The sequence below is a fragment of the Globicephala melas genome, chromosome 14 (assembly GCF_963455315.2).
Source record: "Globicephala melas chromosome 14, mGloMel1.2, whole genome shotgun sequence".
Classification (NCBI taxonomy): domain Eukaryota; kingdom Metazoa; phylum Chordata; class Mammalia; order Artiodactyla; family Delphinidae; genus Globicephala; species Globicephala melas.
Window position 1 is genome coordinate 58,587,048 of NC_083327.1, and position 22,629 is coordinate 58,609,676.

Consider the following 22,629-nt stretch of genomic DNA (forward strand, 5'->3'; position numbering starts at 1 on the left):
ACCTTCTAGCATGATGTTTGTCCTTTTCTGGGCCTTCACACAAAATAGTAGTTTTCAGTGAAAAGTCATTCAGAGAGCAAAACTGAAAATAAATGGACTGATAAGAGTAGTTGAATTTATTAAGACTCTTCTGTGTTAGATACTGTACTAAGAGCTAATAAAATTTTTTTTAAACCTGCTATTTAATCTTTAGTCTAAACAATCCCATCAGGAAAGTATCATTCCCATGTAAAACTGAGTTGTACGTGATTAATAACTTTCTCGCCGTTCAGTGACTAGTAGAAAGAAGGAATTCAACCCTGGCCCAACAAAGCCTGGAACCCGCCCTACTGCCTCCCTATTAGGGAGTCATCTCTTTTAAGCGGAGATGACTAAGGATGGTGATTCAACCTGGTTGTTTTTCTTTTTCCTCCTCTTTAACATAATAAGCCATCAACAACTATTTATTAAACTGATTAAGACACATCCGATTTAAACAGATGAATTAGAAGTTTAGTTCATCTGTGGGGAAAATCCCCTGACGCTGAAAGCGCCTCAAGAAAAATAAAAAGTGTGTTAAACCAACTGACAGCCCCAGCTTCTAGCAGAGTATATCCAAGCGTTACTGTAAGTTGGGATAATGATAGTATATTGACTAAAGGGAGTGGAAAGAATCACTTTCGCTAAAAATTTTAAATTTGGGGTAATATCACATATTTGGCAAAGCTCAAATAGGGTCATGTTTAAATATGAGGAGATGGGCTGGAGGGTAGGTCTCAAGAGGGACTCACAGAGATGATCTCATGTGAGAAGTGTGGTTTTAATATAATTTACCAAGAATTTTCTTTTTCACAATCTCCATATCTGTCATCTGACAACATCAACATTTTCAGGTCATAATTTTAGACATTTTTTGCAAGCATCAAAATACAAATCAATAGGGCTTCCCTGGTGGCGCAGTGGTTGAGAGTCTGCCTGCCGATGCGGAGGACGCGGGTTCGTGGCCCGGTCCGGGAGGATCCCACATGCCGCGGAGCGGCTGGGCCCGTGGGCCATGGCCGCTGGGCCTGCGCGTCCGGAGCCTGTGCTCCGCAACGGGAGAGGCCGCAACAGTGAGAGGCCCGTGTACCGCAAAAAAAAAAAAAAAAAAAAAAATACAAATCAATAAACTGGAGTCACAAGTAAATTGGAACGACCAATAATTTATATCATAATCCCACCTTTCCTATGGATAAAATTATTTATCTTTGTTATAATTTTAGAAATTATTTACCTTATTATTTTGTACTTTAGTAGTAAATCATTTTTATCATTATATGATTAAAATTTAAGCTGTAATTAGTATTTTGAATTTTAGTCATTTCTATTAAATGTATTCACTGATCAAATCACCGATATATTTTATTTATCTGCTTAGTTTTATAGTTATTACAACTACTAAATGTATACTAGGCAATACTATCAATGTTTAAACTTCAATTATAAACATTTGCTTTGAAATAGAGTCCAGAGAATACAACTGATTTCTCATAATACTAGTGTAATCAATATGTTCTTAAAACTCATTGCAAATGACACACAACATACTACGATATAAAAGCAATGTTCTTTTTTCTGAGAAAGCACTTTTTGTTTGTATCAGAGAAGGACTGAGGCTTTTTCATGCAGCCAATGTGTGGGATATAAAATAAGGAATAAGGAGAAGCACTTAGCCAATGGATTTTTGAAATACAGGAGTCTTTGGTTCTATGAAAAGAAGATACACTTTTCCTAAATTCTTAGAAATCATCTCTGCTAAGGAAAAGAGAATGGAAATTAGATAACTTCTTAAGGTAAATTAGAAATCTATGAATTCTACTTTAAATATTTATTAAAATTTTGTTGTAAACTGCAAATTAAAACCGTTTTTGAAAGACTATCTCAAAATTTATACAACCTAAATATTTTCAATTTATTTTCCCAATAGAGCTCTCTCTTGTTTTTGTGTTTGTTGTTTTTTGTATATTATCCTATTTGAGTTCATTTGCGACTTAAATGTTTCATAATACTTAATGACTTAAAATATTTTAGGGATTACCAACAAGCTCAGGAATCTGGTCTATAAGCGGTATTCATGAGTAATAAGAGTTTAAAATTTTAGCTACCAACCCTCTGCCCGGAAACAACGAAAGTCTGTATAAGCCTTGCTCTCCAACCTGCCGCCCCTCCCTCAAATCCCCTCTTGTTCAGGGTAAAGAATTTTTGTCATCTTACAGATCTCCAACCACTGCAAAAAAACCCAAAGCAAAACAAAACAAAAAAAACTGCTCCAAAGCCTTTCCAGTCACTGAGATCCCTCTTGATACCTATGAAGACAGCAATGTGAACCCGAAAGTACTTAATTCAAAGCACACCCTTAGATAATAGATGCACACATATCTGAGTTTTACTATGATATGCTTGTGACGGGAAAGCTAGCTAAGACTTCTTGGATGAGGTACTAAGCAAATACCCTACATAGAGGGTCAGAACATATACTGCCATCCCTTAAGTGTAGACAACTGTTTTTATTTCATTCAACTTAATTATTAGCATTAATAAAAACAAGAATAAAAATGCATTCATGTAAGTGGTTGAGGACTTTACATCCTGTCAATTAACATTTGCTGAAAAATGAATCAAGGACCTGGTTTGTGAAACATTTGCTTAACCTATAGTTTTACATTTGACCCTTAAGCCAGGTTCCAGTTAAATTTACTGCAAATGACACATAGTAATGTATGACACACAGCATGTATAAATATACCATTCTCTTTTCTGAGAAAGACTTTTCATTAGTTTAAGGGAAGGACTCAGGCACTATACTAAGTATGTAAGAATAGAATTTGCATTCCCCTTTCACACGCAAGAAATAGAAACTAACATTGCATAGAGGTCACACTGTTGGTAAGTCTTCTGATTGTAAAAATAACCTACAAATATTTAGGACTACTTATTAATTCAATAAACATTTCCTCAACCTACCCCTCTTGCTTCTCTAAGTAGTTATGAATCATTCTGTAAACAAAAGGCAGATCTGTGCCACTGGAGAAATACATTAGAAATTAACAAATTTAAATCACTTTATAGAATGTGCTCAGTGTTTCCATCTTTGCCAGAATGGTTTGAGGTTGGTAGGAAAAGTGGGACGAATAACCCTCTTTTACAGATGAGGAAATGGGGCCTGCAGCGCTACCCCAGAGTGACTTATCTGAGACCACACAGTTAAAGAGCCAACTTGCTATTTGAACCCTCATATTTCCCTCTAGATTTCAGAATCTAGAAGTTTCTCCCTTTCTCACGTCCACACTACTTCATTACATAGTCTGGGGGAGGACAAAAAGTCGGCAATGTCTGGCCTTCTGAATGTCTGCAGTATTTTGTGTGCACTATTTAATTCTATCTTATTCTTTCTTGTGTCTTGGTCACGTCTCCTACAATCTCACTGTAGGTTCTTTGAAAGCATGAAACATGTATTCAGCCTCCGTGGAACTGCCCAAACAATTCCTAGCACAGAGCCAAGGACTTGTAAATTTTTAAAAATACTTGTTCAGTCACTAACTAGACGCAAAAGTTTTGGGAGACCTATCCCTAGAGGAGGTGGGAGGGAATTAGATGCCACCGGCAAATTAGGCTTTATTTATTCCCCATTCTGTGTTTTACAACTCTGTAGAAATTCACTACAATTTTCTTGTTTTCCTGTTTTCAAAAACATACTGTAACAGTTATTTTTATGACAATATCCAGTATTTTCAATGAAGCAGATACTCTCAAACAATATTGGGGAATGTGAACATCCCAGATAGAATTTATTGATACATAAATATATGATTTTAAATTGCAATTCCAATCATTCCAAATGTTGAATTGTTGCCTACGAAATAACCAGAGGTGTACAAATGCATCCCAAAACTTTAACCTTTAAACATATAAAATTAGGAGACAAAACACAAAATACTAGCTACAATCCGAGTTTCTCACTAAATTCAGTGACTTTTAGGACAGTGTGTGGGTCAGATAAGCCAGTTCCTTGTTCTCTAGGTAACTTTTAAATAACTGAAAATCACTTCTATAAATTTGATATTATTTTCGTTTTAAGAACAACAATTTCTCCTCTGTTCATACGAACTAAGTTTAGCCTGTGAGTAAGTCACATACCTTTACTACATGATGCTTTTCCTGGAGCGTAGGAATCTTAAACATTTGGCACCAATATGTTGTACCTTTGTTTGGGATGGGGACCTGTCTTCAAAAAAAAGGAGAGGGGGACAAAAGTCACATTCTCTTGACATTCTATTAAAAACAATAAAACATTTTCAATAAACCCACCCCTAGAACCATAAAAACCTGAAAAAATACTTACGTCCTGATTTACCAGGTCAAAGTATGGTACGGCTGTAGACAACACATTGGTTTTCTCAGGATTCAATAACCGCAGACTCTTGGTACCACGACTGGATTCGTGGTACTTAGGACCCGCTTCTCCCACATCTTCGTGGTGGTAGGCCCAGATCACCCTCACCGTGCTCTCCTGGTGATCAGACAGGGGCATGATTATGTCTCATGAGAGCACTTTCCTTACCATTGAATTGAGTTTAAAGAACTCTATTCAAAGCAGGATACAGAAGCTCAAAAAAGAGAATAATGACATTTGGAGTTATCAATATGGTCTCTCACATGAACTGTGTAAATCTGATTAAGTCATTAACAATCCAAATAGATGAGTTCCTTTTTGGAAGAAATCATCTCCCCCATGCAAGATTATGTGTTCCAAAACAGAATGAAGGACAACTGATTTAGTAGTTATGCTTTCATGCTTACGGCAACGGTAAATCATTGTCACGCTAAACCTCCAAACTATCAAACTAGTAGTTACCGAGCAAATACTCTTGTTAAGCAGCAGGGGTTTGGGAAAATTACAACCTATTTTTATGCAATGGAACATTTTAGGGAAAACAAATAAATAAAATGAAAATTAAAATGACTTCCCAGGTCAGGATTTTTATTTTCACAATAGATTTTTCCCAGACACTAGCCCACTCACATGTATGTATTTACAGAAAGTGGAAATACAGCAGGAACTTCTGATTTTAGGTTTGTTTATTATCCTAGAATCTATCTATGGTCATTTTATGAATCCTGGGAATTTCCTAGGGACTGGGGTATCCCAACTAGGGAAAGCACTGTCAAGTGAAATCGGTTTCCATTTAGTAAATGAGAGATTGCCCAAAGGGCAGCGGGGCAGTGGGGAGGGTTTGCTGGGGTATAAACAGTTCAGTGCCCCCACAGATAAAGATGACTTTGCCAGATCTTTGTAATAAGAACTCTGAAAATAAATAATAAAACAAAAGCTATTTATTTTAAAAGCTATATTCTTTCTTAAGTCAAACAACTATAATTGTTACTCCAATTAAAGTATAATTGCACTGTATATTACATAAAAAAGTGGCCCATGTCTTTGCATGTGTTTTTTTTCTTCCTCTTTTACCCTTTATGCTGAATGTTAATCAAATTTGCTTCAGATTTTTACATTCCCATTTTTAAAGCTTTGACTTAGCAAATAAAAACGATAATTTTGTTGGTCTATACAAAATGAGATTGATTCAAGAAATTCATGGAAACCTTCAAAGTACCACATGAATTTTAGATCCTCTAAATACCTAATTTGCATATGCACAAAGATGTTAATTTTTGCATGATGTCTGACAATAAGAAATCTTGTATAATATGTTGACAGGCAATTTTCAACAGTCTACTATTCATCTTGACTTTAGAAATTTACAAAAATGAATCAGTTACAATTCAGATGAATTACAGCTTAATATTCAGTATCATAATTCTCTCTTGTGTAATACAATTTTCCCAACCTTTATCTATTACCTATTTTAAAACTTTATAAAGAAGCTAAAACCTTTTATAGGTAAAAATCTCACACACTTTAAACAGCTCTTCAAAATTTTAGATTCACACAAAAATTGCCTTCACTGAAATTTATAGCCTTAGGTTTTTTTGTGGCTTCTAAAGAGAATTCAAAAATATTCCAAAGACTATGTGACTTTGTTGTTAACGGTTATTTTAAAATATTTGTTTCTTTTTATTCTGTAAAGTGTTTCCCAATTGCAAATGTACACTCTATTCATGCCTGCATTCACTGATAGACTCCTTACCGTTATACTCTTGTCATTTATGTCACATGTATGCAGTTCTCTGGTAAATTCAATTATTGTGTGTGTACTATTTTCCATGGCATATTCTAGGTGGTAATCTTGCTGAACATCTTTTTTCAATTCTCTATTTGCATTTGTGAAATAATCCTGTGGAAAATATGAAAAAGAAAAATTAGGATGTCCTAAATTCAGGGTGAAAATAATTTAGATTAAGAGTATACATATATCACCTTAAAAAATTAATTCTCAGTTTGCTTATTACAAAACCCTGTATTTATAGTCATTTTTTAAGTCCTGGGAATTTCCAAGGGGCTGGAGTATGGGATACTCCATAGTTGGGACTAGGGACAGTTCCCTAGGAAACTGGTCCATATTTTGAACTTCTGGCCCTTCAGGAAAAGGCAGCAATGGATTTATAGTATCACAGAGCATTGAAAGAGATGGAATGAATGAATATTCACAATTGCTGAGTACTTTTTCCTCATTCTGCAAATGAAAAGAACTTCAACACTGTGAAATGGCTTGCTCCAAATGAAATAACTAGCTCATGGCAACACCAGGACCAGGGCCAGGGTCAGCACTTTTCCACTGTTATACCTTGTGGTGCTTCCCTTCTGCACTCCTAAAAGCAAGGAGACCCATCCTGAGATTATAGGTTGTTTTAGTAAGAGCTTCAATGGCATATGTTTATTAAAATGAAATGCAATGAGAAAATATGGAAAGAAATGACACTAGTTGAATTATAAGATATTGAAGGGACGTTTTGTTTTGGTGGTTTATTAAAATGAAATGCAATGGGAAAATATGGAAAGAAATGACACTAGTTGAATTATAAGCTATTGAAAAGCTAGGGACGTTTTGTTTTGGTGGTTCAGCTATAATTTTCATACTAAGCTTGTTCAGTGGTGTAAGACCACTTCTGGGAGGCAGACAGATGCAATGGAGAGGGCGTGGGCTTTGAGATCAAATGACTAGGATCTGACCCACAGCTCTACTCTGAAATGTCTTGACGAATTGTTGAAGTCAAACTCTGAACTTCTGTTCTAACATTAATAAAATTGAGATGACACATACTTATTTTGTGGATTTTGAAAGATAAATAAGTGAAATAGTATATGAGGGAAAAAACTGCCAACCATGGTTAGAGCTCATTCAATGCCAATCTCCTTCCCTCTTCTGCAATTAGAGTTTGGTTTTTCCCGAAAATATTCTCCATGCTTTTTACCATTAGCTTTCTATGTTTAGAGTTATAAAAATCACGTTGTTAATTTTTATCACTAACAGAAGACACAAAATTTGCCGTAATTATACTGGTTTTTCAGTACATAAGGATATTTTATTTTTGATGATCACAAAGACTTGATTTAGAATAAACATGTTGAAACATAATTATAATTAGTTTTTCTAACACTAAAATTAACATTTGAAGAAACGATTGCATGCTTGACAGAGAAAATACAGTGTACAAGAGAAGAACCTTAAATTGTCTATAACTGTCATACTCAAATGGATGGTATTTGGCATTTCTATTCCTAGCATCTATTTTCTTCTTTTTGGCCGTGCGGCATGCGGGATCTTAGTTCCCCAACCAGGGATCATACCCGTGCCCCCTGCAGTGGAAGCACAGAATCCTAACTGCTGGACCACCAGAGAATTCCCTCCTAGCACCTTTTTAAATTAGCTATCAAGTGTGTGTAAATTTGATACCCAGGGTACCAGATCTAGATACTGTTCAGACCCCACATTATCAGTAATGCACAGAGCCTAACTAACCTCTTTCACTCTGGTAACAACTACAACTTACTGTGTACATTCTATAGTTTAATCATGTTACACGTATTAACTCATTTAATCTTCAGATCAAGTGTATGAGATAAAATGAAGCATAAAGAGGTTAGCATCTTGCCCAGGGTCACACAGCTGGTAAGTGGTAAAGCCAGTATTGAAACCGAGGCAGTCAGATCCTAGGTTATCCTTCTTTACTGTTCTACATCATAGTGGCCACTGCTGGAAAAGGACGGGTTAGTTTCTATCTTTCTGGCTACAAAATCATCTTATCAAGTTTTTTTCACATAAAATGTTACTTCTTCTACTGCTGAAGTCAGGGTTTGTCCAACATTTTTTCCTGAGAACCAGCTGTAATTGTGGAAGCAATTCAAATGAAATATTCCTATGATACTATGGTTTTCCCACTTTTGATCACATAGATTTCAGTATGTAAATGAAATAACAATGCCTGTGGACAACGAGGGATTTAGATAAACTGACTGTGCCTTTACACCAAGCTCACATTTCATTACGTGATTCAAGTAGTCACAGTTTTTGCAAACAGAAGGAATACAGTACAAAATGTAATCAGTTCAAAGAGTAGAATAATTATCCCAGTCTTGCAAATATGTTTCCAAAACCTTAGTCCCACAAAATATCCAGCTGGCTTGCCAATTTTCCATTTGTTTTATTTCCACTCACCAAAACCAATTCCTTTCAGCTATTCTACCTTTTTCTGGCTTTTCAGATAACTTAGCTATGACAAAGCAGGAGAAACTTCATTCAGGACTTACTGAAAATCCCTTGAGCTCATCTGCCTCATGTAAACCACTGAGTCTTCAATATTCAGAAAATTGATACATGAGAGAATTTCAGTTATGATACATGACAGCTCACATCTTGCCTTCTTTCTAGTATAAATAATATTACTTAATGGAATCATTAAAAAATCAATCTAAAATAAGGCAGGAATAATTCAAAAAGAGTCATGTACCAAAATGGTCATTGCAGCTCTATTTACAATAGCCCAGAGATGGAGACAACCTAAGTGCCCATCATCGGATGAATGAATAAAGAAGATGTGGCACATATATACAATGGAATATTACTCAGCCATAAAAAGAAATGAAATTGAGCTATTTGTAATGAGGTGGATAGACCTAGAGTCTGTCATACAGAGTGAAGTAAGTCAGAAAGAGAAAGACAAATACTGTATGCTAACACATATATATGGAATTTAAGAAAAAAAAATGTCATGAAGAACCTAGGGGTAAGACAGGAATAAAGACACAGACCTACTAGAGAATGGACTTGAGGATATGGGGAGGGGTAAGGGTGAGCTGTGACAAAGCGAGAGAGAGGCATGGACATATATACACTACCAAACGTAAGGTAGATAGCTAGTGGGAAGCAGCCGCATAGCACAGGGATATCAGCTCGGTGCTTTGTGACTGCCTGGAGGGGTGGGATAGGGAGGGTGGGAGGGAGGGAGACGCAAGAGGGAAGAGATATGGGAACATATGTACATGTATAACTGATTCACTTTGTTATAAAGCAGAAACTAACACACCATTGTAAAGCAATTATACCCCAATAAAGATGTTAAAAAAAATAAATTAAAAAAATAAGGCAGGAAAAGAGAAATATAAAACAAAGACTAAATGGGACCAGCAGAAAACAAATAGATGTAGTTGAAATGAACAAGAAATATTACAACAGATCCTACAAACATTAAGAGGTTAACAATTTTATGCACACTTTGATGTAAAAAGCTTGAATAAATTAGATGAGAAATGGGCAAAATACCGGAAGGACACAAACCAGCAAAACTTAGTGAAACAGATACTTTGAATAGCCCTATAGTCTCCCTATGGGTAAAAATCTTCCTACAAAGAAAATTCTAAGTCAAAGTGTTTTCACTTGGAATTTCACCAAATATTTAAGGAAGAGGTAATATCAATTCTTCACAAACTTCCAGAAGATAAAAGAGGAGGGAATACTTCCTAACTCATTTTTTGATGCCAGCATTAATCTGATACCAAAATCAAAGACACTACAAAAAAGATCAATATCTCTCATGGGCCTAACTGCAAATTTTCTTAAAAATACGTAGTAGCAAATAGAACCCAATAATGTTAAAAAAAAAAAAGAAATAAAGATATTATGACCATGCACAGTTGATTTAGAAAATCAATCAATGCAATTCATTATACTAAAGTCTAAAAAGGAAAAAAATCATACAATCATCTCAAAAAATCCATTTAAAACATTTATTCATGGCAAAATCTGTCAGTAAACTAGCAACAGAAGGTACTTCCTTAACCTTATAAAAGGAATCTATAAAAACCTATAGCTAATATTACACTTAACAATGAAAGGCTGAATTCTTCCCCACTAAGTTTGGGAACAAGTAAGTCCTGGAAATAAGGCAAGGATGGCCCTACTCCCCACTTCCAGAAGGTTCCATCGTTGGTTGTCCGCCTGTAACAGTTTGTCTGTTATTCCCATTCCCTAATTACAGTCATGGAACTTCTGTCCTTGACATTATACTACACTGTCTTCATCTTTCATCCTTTGGGAATCTCATCTACTCCAGGAGTTTCCCATCATCACCTTTATTCAGGATTACATACCCAAAAAGTCCATTGGATACCCTCACTTGGAAGTCTTACCGTCTTTTCACGTGCAATGTATCCAAAATTGTATTCACCCTTTATCTATAAGGATTTTTATTTCCTGGTACTGCTATTCTCCCAACCATCCAAATTCAAAACCACAGTTTTATTAACTTCTTCATTTACTACTCACACCTCCACAGATAATCTCTGCTCCTATCAGTTCCTCCTTTAAAAAAATAACCAGCTTTTACTTCTGCTCCATTCAGCTTCTCCTATCTCAGTTCAGATTCTATCATCTCATACTTTTGTCAAGGTCTTCCTTGAAAATCACTCTCAACGTGTCATTACATTTTATTCAACAGTATAGAGTGAAAAGTTCTATAATTTAGATTCAAGTTTCTCTAGAATTTAGCCTAACCTGGTTTTCCAGAGTGTCTATCATTAATCTCATCACATGGGACTTCCCTGGTGGTCCAGTGGTTAAGACCTCACCTTCCAATGCAGGGGATGCAGGTTCGATCCCTGGTTGGGGAGCTAGGATCCCATATGCCTTGTGGCCAAAAAACCAAAAACATAAAAACAGAAGATATATTGTAACAAATTCAATAAAGACTTAAAAAAAAAATCTCACCACATGATCTCTATTATCTATTTATTATTCCCCTCAAATAATCTATCTTCTTCAAGCCCTTTGCTTTTGTTCATTCTTCCTCTTTATCCCCCACTCTCTTCACCCCACTGAGATATCCACTCCACTACCTCCACCCACTGAAACAACTCCACTAAAATGCTTCCTTCTCTCCAAGACTCATGATTCTCTCTCCTCTACGAAGTTTTCTTTGAGCATTCCAACTGGAAGTGATCATTCCCTCTCTGAATTATTATTCCTCTATTTCCATTCCCGTGTTGCCTGCAATATATTCTACACACAACATTATCTTCTCAACCAGTGGTAATTGCCTAGAAATAGCAAGTCCTGTTAATCCAGTTATAAATTTATACCTTTAGAAAAGTTGTTTACATTGTAAATGGAACAAAAAAAGGGAAAAATAGATTATTTTCCCATTTGCTCTCAATTATATTTACATATGGTTAAGACCTGGTGTGGAAGGTGTTTAACCAGATGCTAGAATGAGTTTGGGTCTGCATGACGTGTGATGCAGACACATCTGGCACTGAAATTTGGGAACGCTGTTATGACCTTTTAGCCCCTAAATGGACATGAATCTTTCGAAACTGACATCAACATTTAGAAAAAGAGTTTATACATGCCACAGCTCTCTGAAATCCTTTAACACTAGGATGGTATTCCCTACCTACTTTAAAGAAATTTTTTTAAAAAACATATCTGAGAAAGGGAAACCCTATTTTAGAATGTTTTCTGATGTTAATTTATATCCTCAGTGCCTAATGGAGGGACTTGCATATTCAGAGCCTCATTAAATATGTGCAATTTTGGAAGAAGAATCCTGCCTTTCCTTTTGCTAAATCTAAATGCGGGGATAATCTTGAAACTAAAAGATAAGGACCCATAACCTATCCTCCGATAGTCACATCTTTGTGGTAAAGGAACAGTTTAACTTGTTGGGAGCAAAATATCCCGCAGTAGCACCTACTTTCTTCCTTCAGCCTGTATTAAGAAGATACATGAACTATAATCAAACACAGGACTGATGGTGTCAATATTATACCGTAAGAAATGGCATATTGGCAAACCTTAAAAGCACAATTAAATGAGGCAAGAGGAGAGAAAAAGGCAAAAAAAATCTGGGTCTCAAATTTCTTATCATTCAATTATTCTCCCTGGGAGGAAGGAGAGACGGGAGGGAGGAAAAAAGGAAGAAGGAAGGAGGAAAATAAAGCGAGTCACTCAGAGAACAATCTTGAGAATTTATCCTGCGGATTGGCCAAACCAAAAAAAAGTATATTTAGCGAGTTTAAGGGTTTCCTGACAGTCTGACAAAGAGATAAATGTTATACAAGGGGATAATTAAATGGAATACTTATTTTGTTACTATCATCTTCTAGGGGAAAAAAAATGGAGAATGAAATTAACAGCAAAACATTGACCAATTAAGAATTTGAATACTGATAACATCACCTAGAAATTTATATTCACAAAACCATACAGTATAGTACTTATGGGCTATTTAAGGAAATTTTCCAGATCAGTTTTACTATCAGATTTTCACCTTTAGAATTCGAACAAAATGGTGCCCCTCTCTCCCACTCCACATCCCATTTAGCAAGTGGGGCCAGATGCAGCTTCACTGTACATCCGTGGTGAAGGCCATTCCTCAGCCACCTTGCTGTAGTGTTTGATATTCCAGGACTTATAAAATAAAAATAGAGGGCTTCCCTGGTGGCGCAGTGGTTGAGAGTCCGCCTGCCGATGCAGGGGACACGGGTTCGTGCCCCGGTCCGGGAAGATCCCACATGCCGCGGAGCGGCTGGGCCCGTGAGCCATGACCGCTGAGCCTGCGTGTCCGGAGCCTGTGCTCCGCAACGGGAGAGGCCACAACAGTGAGAGGCCCGCGTACCGCCAAAAAAAAATAAATAAATAAATAAAAATAAATAAAAAAAATAAAAATAGAAATATTGATCACAGTGTACTCTCATTGTCATGGTCTCATTATAAAAATAACAGCCATTATAAAAATCTCATTGTATATGTATTAAATATATTTATAAATTATAAATGTAACATAAAATGCTGATAAATAAAAGTAGGTTCCGATTAAGTATCATTAAAAATTGACTTTATGAGGGCAAGAGGGTTGAGGAGGATTCAGAGAATCATGATCCTATAGAGATTTTGTAAGTATTTAAGAATAAAAATATGTAGATGTTTTAATTGTGTAAATATAAAAGCTGGTATGCAGAAGTCATTCTTCTTTGTACTTATTCATTTTTAATGTTCTATGAAGTGAAATGTGAAGTAACATTTCCCTAGATAAATGGCTTTATGTGGATTTCAATCATATTCTAACTCAAATATCTGCATAAATATCAGCTTCAACATGAATTGTCATTGAGGTATTATTTTTTGTTTTTATTGCAGATTATTATATTAATCGTGTATTAACCTTGTTTATACTTTTTAAAGATAAAATATTAGCTTTTACCTTTGAAAACTGAGTTGATAATTAGACTCTGGTAATAAAATTAACCTGCAGTTGTGTCATAAAAATAATACTTCTAGATGAACCAGTTTGCAAAGCAGAAATAGAGACACAGATGTAGAGAACAAATGATGGACACCAGGGGGAAAGTTGGAGTGGTGGTGGTGGTGGGATGAACCGGGAGATTGGGATTGACATGTATACACTGATGTGTATAAAATGGATAACTAATAAGAACCTGCTGTATAAATAAATAAATAACTAAATAAAATTCAAAATAAATAAAATATTACTTCTGAAGCATATTCTCACAGGATATTTTTCCTTTTGAACATGTTATGCTTTGAAATAAATGATAAAGTGTATTACTGAGGTTTCAAAACGCTGTGTGGCAATAGTAAAGACAGCATCAGCAGAAGTTGGCATTAGCATTTCGCATGGTAGCCAGAGTACGGACTGCCACCTTCAGACTAAGATAACAAACCAAAAACACTAGCTTTGATAATCCACAAGATTGCTACGACCTCTCGTTAAAAAACATGATTACACAGATGTGAAACTGGTTCTCACTCATTGTCAGTCTTTTTTTTCCTCTCTTGAATAAAATCTCTGTTAACAGAAAAGAGCTTTGACCGGTGCTGTGTTAAACAGGATGAAGTGAAAACTCTTTATGGGTGTAATAAAAGATATGAATAAACCCCGGTTCAGCTTGGGGAACTGAATGTAAGCACAGCTGCAGAGGGACCCTTGAGAAAAATGTTACCATCCGTCATCATTTTCTTCAACAGGTGCTTGTAGTTTTTCTTTTTCTAAATCACAAAAGCCTTGTTACTTCCAACATTCCTGTTTGTAATATCCATTTCTATAATAAGTGTTATGGTAGTTTAATAATATCGATAGTATAATAATAGATATTTTTGTGTTCAAGAGAATCCTTGATCCTAAAAAACCATAAAACCGTATAAACAAACTATATAAACATAATCTTCAGATTTCAGTATAAGCTGATTTTAATGTTATTTCTTCGCTAATCTTGGAAATTTGAGAGGAATGTCAAAACAGAAGGGGCTTGCCTTCCAGAAACCACTTCAGATAAAACTGAAACTCTCTAGCTCTGAGAAGGGATCTGTTAAATGCTGCCAGAACGCCTAAATGTGCGCCCTATTGGCTTGCGTTCCATGGGGGGCCCACCTGAGCAATCTGTCCTTTAAGTGCCACCTTCTGGAAATACACATCCTGAATTTTCTCCCACAGCCAATCATCTCATTTTAGTTTTCATATAGGTCATTTAAGACTTTGCGATAATTACAGAATTATCAGATAAAGTGTAAAATGAAAACTTTGACTCGATCTCTAACAATAGGCTTCAATGGAAAAAACAATTCCAAATCTTACCATTGACATAAGATGTTACTTTACTTTCACCGTATTCCATCACTTTAATTTTTTAAAAAATTTAGATGACTTCTCTTAATTTTCCATGACCAGTTTATGAAAGGAATAAATTTTGAAGAGAAGGCCCCTTCCTTCCTGCCTTCCCTCCTCTGTCCCTTCCTCCCTTCCTTCTTCCTCTCCTTTTTCCAACACATATTTCAGTGCATTACTATTCCTCATCCCTGATGTAGGGCTGAGAGCACACGATTGTACAGTACAGACAGTATAAGACAAAGTCCTTATTATAATCAAACTGATAGTGGAGTTGCAGGATAAGCAGACAATTTTTTAAACTTAAATAACAATATAACCAAAAATATTTTGATAAGTGCTTATAGGAAAATAAAACAGAGATTCTAGACACAGATTCGAAAGCCTTTGGGTTGAGGGATCAGAAAAGTCACCACTGAGACACAAACTTACTTTGAGAAATAATCTACAGCTAGGAGCCAGCCATGGAAAGTGAGGAGGAAGTAGGTCCAGGAAGAGAGGGCAGCTATTGGAAAGGACCTAGAAGGGGGCAAGGCGAGGTTTATCCAGTTTGGTGAAGCAAATAAAAACCAGGGTGACTGAACTGTAGTGCCCGGAACAGAAAAATGAGGTCAACAGAGATCACATGAGGCCCCAGATGCTGTGAACGCCTTATGGGTCAGTATAGGGAGTTCAGATTTAATACTAAACTTATATAGAAGTTATTTGAGCTTGAAGCAGAAAGAGACATATTCTGATTGATATGAAAATATATATATACGTGTGTGTGTGTGTGTGTGTGTGTGTGTGTGTATTACTGTGGCTACCGTGTGGAGAATGAAAAGAAGAAAAACGAAGAGCCATGATCAGAAGACAGGAGTCACACAGTGGTCCCAGGGGTTCAAGCTTGAGTGGTAGTAGTAAAACTGAAGGGATGTGGGCAGGTTTTAGATTTAGTTTGGAGGAAGAGTCAATAGAATCTGAAGAGGTGGGTTTTATATGTGGGAAGAAGGAAGGAGAAGAAACAAGGATGACCCCTAATTTTTGACCGGAGGTACCCAGAGGTGCCGTTTACTGAGATGGGGAAGGCTGGGGAAGAAACAGATTTAAGATGCTACCTAGACATCCAGGTGAGAAGGTCAGGAGGCAGAGAATATGTAGACTGCTCTTAGATCAAAAAAATGCATCAACCAAGCTTCCGAAACTTACCAACTTTTATTCAGCCTTGAATATAAAGGCTCCTGAAGCCCTCCAAATTCTTTTGAGTATATACAAGTCATAAGACATTTCAAAACTAATACATATTCACTATATATGATTAACATATATTCACTAATATAATTCAAATATACTGAAATATATAGTAGGGAAAGAAATGAAATACTCTCACAACTAATATAAAGATTCAATGCATAGCTATCCGCAGAGACAGCAGACCTTCTTGAGGCAGGTTAAAAAACAACATAGACAGTTTCATAGTTGCTAATGTCTTCCCTTCTGTTAATTTCTAGAATAACCTAAAAGCAAGATTGTGGAGTAAATTTCTTTTCAGCATCACACTCAAGTTGGAAGACAGCCTGAAGGATACCTAAGCCTAGCTCCTATCGAGAGGATTTCTCTCAAAAATGTTTTTAAGAGAGGATCACACAGTATTCAATATCTCCAGTGACAAAGCTCATGAGTTTACAATCTCACAAGGCAACTCATTCAATTTTAACACCTCTGATGGTCAGAAATGTATTTCTTACACTAACCTAAAATAGAGTATACTAATTGGGTCTTTTTTCTTCCTTCTGGAACCTAATAGGTAGCATCTAATCCATATTTCTTGAGGAAGACTGTCCACTATTTCACGGGCAATGATCATGTCTTTTCTAATTGTTCTTTTTCCAAGCAAACATTGCCAGTGGTCTCCCATTACTCAAGTACCCCAATTTCCAGAGATTTCAATCATCCTTGGAATTCTCCTTTAGAATGATCCAGTTCACCCACACATCCTTTAAAGAAGTTATTCAAGAAGGTATCTTCTGTTACGGTTAGCCTAGTACAGATTACAATGTCAGTATTACTTCCCTTGATGTAAACGTAGAGTTTATAGGCTAATATTGCATATTTGTGTTCAACAAGCACATCTTTTGAGCTTAAGAAGAACTAGTATTTAGACCTTTTTCATATGAATTCCAATTAAGTCCAATTTTACACATTTTGTACATACACAACTAATCTTTAAACCAAGCGTTTAACTTTATTTGTATTCTCAGTGAATTTTTAACTTTTAGTTTCCTTCCGTTATTTTAATATACCACTATCCTTTTATTTTTTACAAGTTTATTGGAGCATAATTGCTTTACAATGGTGTGTTAGTTTCTGCTTTATAACAAAGTGAATCAGTTATACATATACATATGTTCCCATATCTCTTCCCTCTTGCGTCTCCTTCCCTCCCACCCTCCCTATCCCACCCCTCCAGGCGGTCACAAAGCACCGAGCCGATATCCCTGTGCCATGCGGCTGCTTCCCACTACCTATCTACCCTATGTTTGGTAGTGTATATATTTCCATGCCTCTCTCTCGATTTGTCACAGCTTACCCTTCCCCCTCCCCATATCCTCAAGTCCATTCTCTAGTAGGTCTGTCTTTTTCTTTTTTTTTTGTAGTTGAATTTTTAAATTAATTTTTTAAACATCTTTATTGGGGTATAATTACTTTACAATGGTGTGTTAATTTCTGCTTTATAACAAAGTGAATCAGTTATACATATATATATGTTCCCATATCTCTTCCCTCTTGCGTCTCCCTCCCTCCCACCCTCCCTATCCCACCCCTCCAGGAGGTTACAAAGCACCAAGCCGATATCCCTGTGTCATGCGGCTGCTTCCCACTAGCTATCTACCTTACGTTTGGTAGTGTATATATGTCCATGCCTCTCTCTCGCCCTGTCACAGCTCACCCTTCCCCCTCCCCATATATCACTATCTTTTGAGTCCTTATTCTGTGGACTAATGTAGGCAGTCTGTTATCAACATGTTGTGACATCCTAAGAGACCTGCCAATTACTTTAGAATCATTCAGACACACCATTGATTTATTACCACAACTACAGGTTGGTTCAGCAAACCAAATGCAAAAGCAAATGCAGTCTTGTGAGTATAACTTGTGTTTATTGAAACCATGCTGACCTCTAGTCACAAACCAATTGCTTAGGGCCAAGCATTCACAAACCAGTTGCTTAAAGTTTGTCCTTGAATTTCCTCAAAAATTACTATCGGGCTTCCCTGGTGGCACAGTGGTTGAGAGTCCGCCTGCCGATGCAGGGGACACGGGTTTGTGCCCCTGTCCAGGAAGATCCCACATGCCGCGGAGCAGCTGGGCCCGTGAGCCATGGCCGCTGAGCCTGCGCGTCCGGAGCCTGTGCTCCGCAACGGGAGAGGCCACAACAGTGAGAAGCCCGTGTACCACAAAAAAAAAAAAAAATTACTATGAATCTCCCCCATCTACTCCTTCAGTAGACATTTTTCCCCAAGTTGAAAATCTGGGACGTTTCTCTCCATGTAATCATCTGACAATTCTGATATTTCACTGAGCGACTCATTATAATAATACCTTGTATTTATTGAGTACTTTTAATGTGCCACATACTCTGCTAAGAGCTTTACATGCCTATTTCATTTAATCCTCACAAAAGCCCCATGCGTTAGATATAATTCCCTTCTTCATAAAGGGAACTGTCACTTTAGAGATGTTAAGGAGTTTGCCAAGGGCCACACAAGGAGTAAGTAGCGAGCAGTGCTGGGATTCAGAGCAGGGCTTCCTGCTTTTAGCTGCTCAGCAGGTATTTCTTGAGGACCCGCCAGGCACATGGACTCTTTCCTGGTCCCTCAGGAAGCCTGCGGCAGCACGGCCATTCTCATCCACCTGTAAACGTTGCATCCCCACCCTAATAAAACACGAATCATCCACCACTCCTGCTTCTTCTCCTCCTCTCCCTACTGCAACTATAGCTTTAGGGCATTTCACTTCTTATTAGCAACCTTGGAAAATGAAGGAGGGAAGGAAAAGAAGATCTATTTACGTAACTAGAAAGACACTTCAGAATTTTTCCAAATACAAAGGGAGTCCATTTTGTCACTGGTAATTCTAAAAAAAGATTTTAGAGCAGAACACGCCTCTTGAACAGGCTGAGAAATTATCTAAGACTTTCATTTATTAATATTCCTTTAATGCCCTGTGGCCATATATAACTTATGAATTTTAGACTCTGCGTGGGCAGATATTCCTGTTGCTTAGAAATACAGCAGCTAGTACCGACTGACAAAAGGTGTGTAGGAATGGTAGAGGGCTATGAGGAGGAGGGAGATTTCTGGCTCAGCATGTTTTAAAATACACCACTACCCACAGTTCTTCCATTGCTGCTCTCGTTTCAGCATGTACTTTCGAGAAAATACTTAGGAGTATCACCAAATCTGTTGAACATTTCAGAAGTGTTTCAATTCTAGAAAAACCCACTTTATTTTTCTACTTTACAAAATCATCTTAACTATCTAAGCATATGTTTGCCCTTGCTTCAAACATCAAGTGGTCACTCTGAATTGCTTTGTCCAGAATCCTGCTATGCGTCCCCATGCCCGGTGCCTGGAACCTTCCAAGCTTCTATAGGTGGACCACACAGGGGTCACCCGATTCTGATCAAAGAGCCTAACCACATAAGGTCAGTAGTTCCCGAACTCGTCTGCACATTTCAGAATTGCCTTCACAGAGTCAATTAAGAAACTTTAAAATATATTAATGCCTGTGTCCACCACCCCACAGAGATTGTGATTTAATGGGTATTAGGAGGGATGGGGGTTGCCTGGATGGTGAAAGTTTTAAAAGATGCCCTGGTGATTCTAATGCGCAAATTTGGGAATTTCTGATGAAGGAAGTGTCTTTCCCAGTTCTCAGTCTTCCATTAGCTCTGCCTGCTCACCACTGGATTCCAGTCCACCGTAGCACAGATCCAACTTGGCCCTGCCCAAAGGGATCTGGATGTCCAAAGTACCAGAGGCCTTGCTTCTACATGGTTTCATCTACCAAGAACTTCCTTGTATGAGTGGGTTTCTGTGCACGAAGTTTGCAGGGGGAAAAATGGTAGCAATTTAGTTGTATCTAAGAAACTGAGACTTCCAAGTTTTAGTCTAAAAATTGCCTGAAAGATGGAAATCTTCCCCAGACGCGTGTGGTTTTGTTGCTCTAGCTTCTCAAAGTCCTTTAGCTCTCTCGTATTATTGAAGACGAGAAAGAACACAGAGTATAAGAGAAAAACATTCATACCTGGTATTAAGAAAGAAACTCCTATAAAATCACTGAGTCTGGGCTTCCCTGGTGACGCAGTGGTTGAGAGTCCGCCTGCCGATGCAGGGGACACGGGTTCGTGCCCTGGTCCGGGAAGATCCCACATGCCGCGGAGCGGCTGGGCCCGTGAGCCATGGCCGCTGAGTCTGCGCGTCCGGAGCCTGTGCTCCGCAACGGGAGAGGCCACGGCAGTGAGAGGCCCGCGTACCGCAAAAAAAAATAATAAAATAAAATAAAATCACCGAGTCTCTAGATCAAAGCCTGAAAGACTCTAGTTGAGCTTACTAAACATCTGTGTGACAATGCCACAGAAATGGAAAAGAGAGCTCATGCGGTTCAGACACGTTAATTATATTTCCTCCAGGTAGGCAGTCTCCTATATTCAAGGTCTACTGAGTCCTTTGATGCCCATGCCAGATAATCTTCTTCATAGTATATGATATTTTGAATTGTAAACACTATGGTTAATCTTGAAAGACAACCTTTAAACTTGGGATATTTGTTTTCCTTCGTGTTTTGATTCTAAGCATCCCAGTCTAAAACAGCCACACTGTTGTTCCTTATCACATCACCCTATTTTAATTCTCTGCACAGCAGTTACCACTTTCTGATATTTTTGTTGCTTGTTTATCCCCCATCAAAATGTGAACCCCCTGATACCACTGATTTCCTCCCACTAAATGCTATATCCCCAGCATCTAGAACTGTTCAATAAACCTTCCATAAATATTGGTCAAGTGAACGAATGAACATTCTAACATTCTCTGCCTATCAGTGAGTACTTTACTAAAACAGTCATATGCAAGTCCCAAATGATTCTCATGCTGTGTGGCCTGGAGCCTCAGGCTTATACATCTACAAAATGGGAGAAATAAGATATTGACCTTATAGGGCTATTGTGAGAATTACATGAGATAACACACTTTAAGGACTTATCATAAGGTATGGCATATATTAAGAACTCCACGAGGGACTTCCCTGGTGGTCCAGTGGTAAAGAATCCGCCTTCCAGTGCAGGGGACAAGGGCTCCATCCCTGGTCAGGGAACTAATATCCCACACGCTGCGGGCCAACTAAGCCCGTGCACCTCAACCAGAGCCCACGTGCCACCAACTACAGAGCCCACGCACCCTGGAGCCTGTGCGCCACAACTAGAGAAGAGAAAACCCGCACGTCACAACTAGAGAGAAGCCCGCTACCACAACGAAAGATCCCACACACCTCAACGAAGACTCCGCATGCCGCAACTGAGACCCTACACAGCCGAAAAACAACCCAAGAACTCCATGAATGAAAAATCACATCATAGAAATGTATATCTATGACATTCATAGTACAACAAAAGTAGTGAGAGAGATACTATGATTTTATCACTTCTTAAAAATGCATTTTATTAACATGTTTTTCACTATTGAGGAAGAAAACTGTTAATATGTTTTTATGTAAGCTACCAGTTGCTTGTAGGAGAAGAAAGACCACCAAACCAGGACTGAGAGGAAATGAATCCAGGCTACTGATCTGTATGGCCTCCAACAAGTCGTTTAATAGGTACCTAAGGCCTAGTTTCTTAACCGTAAAATTGGGGCGGGGGTGGTTTAGGAAGTTTAAGGGGAATCAACTGAACTCTGAGCTCTTACGAGCAGCAAGTAAATGCCCAAAACATCAACATTTAACTTGTAAAAGCAAACATTGTTTAAAGATTTTCTCATAATTTTTGGCTACATTCGATGACGACAAAAGACCTCAGTAGGAAATTAAATTTGGTCTATACATTATTTGCACAGCGCCCATATATAATCCCATTTTTACAGTTAACAAAAAGTGATATATTTGAAGTTATTTTTATTTTTGTAGAATTCTCTGCTTATGTGTGTGCTGTATGTTGTCCTAATGTGAAGCTTTTTTTTCCCAGTCTATTTTAAAATTTAACAAGTTAAAAAGACATAGATTGGGACGAGGTTTCCTGGAGAAATATTCTGTGTTTAAAAGTTCTGTACTAGTGGCCACTGGGCCGCGGTTGTGGCTGAAGTCTTGCCGCCAGGGATGGGCCCCAAGGCCAAGAAGCGCGTGGTGCTGCCCACCCGCCTGGCGCCCCCCACGGTGGAGCAGATCCTGGAAGACGTGCGGGGGGCACCCGCCGAGGACCTAGTCTTCACCGCCGTGGCCCTGGAAGAGTAAGTGGTCAGCGGGAGCAGAAGGGAAAGAACCTACAGGAACCCAAAC

At 37.8% G+C, this 22,629-nt stretch overlaps 1 protein-coding gene across 1 annotated transcript in view; it reads right to left on the bottom strand.

Moving 5' to 3' along the window:
• MOXD1 (monooxygenase DBH like 1) overlaps nucleotides 1–22,629 on the bottom strand; it is an 82,753-nt gene that overhangs the window by 51,541 nt on the left and 8,583 nt on the right. Inside the window, exons 2-4 of the mRNA XM_030853431.2 lie at nucleotides 6,165–6,311; nucleotides 4,361–4,528; nucleotides 4,156–4,239 (exon numbers count right to left, since the gene is read on the bottom strand). Of these exons, the coding sequence (XP_030709291.1) occupies nucleotides 4,156–4,239; nucleotides 4,361–4,528; nucleotides 6,165–6,311 (399 nt within the window). The remainder of the gene's footprint in view (nucleotides 1–4,155; nucleotides 4,240–4,360; nucleotides 4,529–6,164; nucleotides 6,312–22,629) is intronic.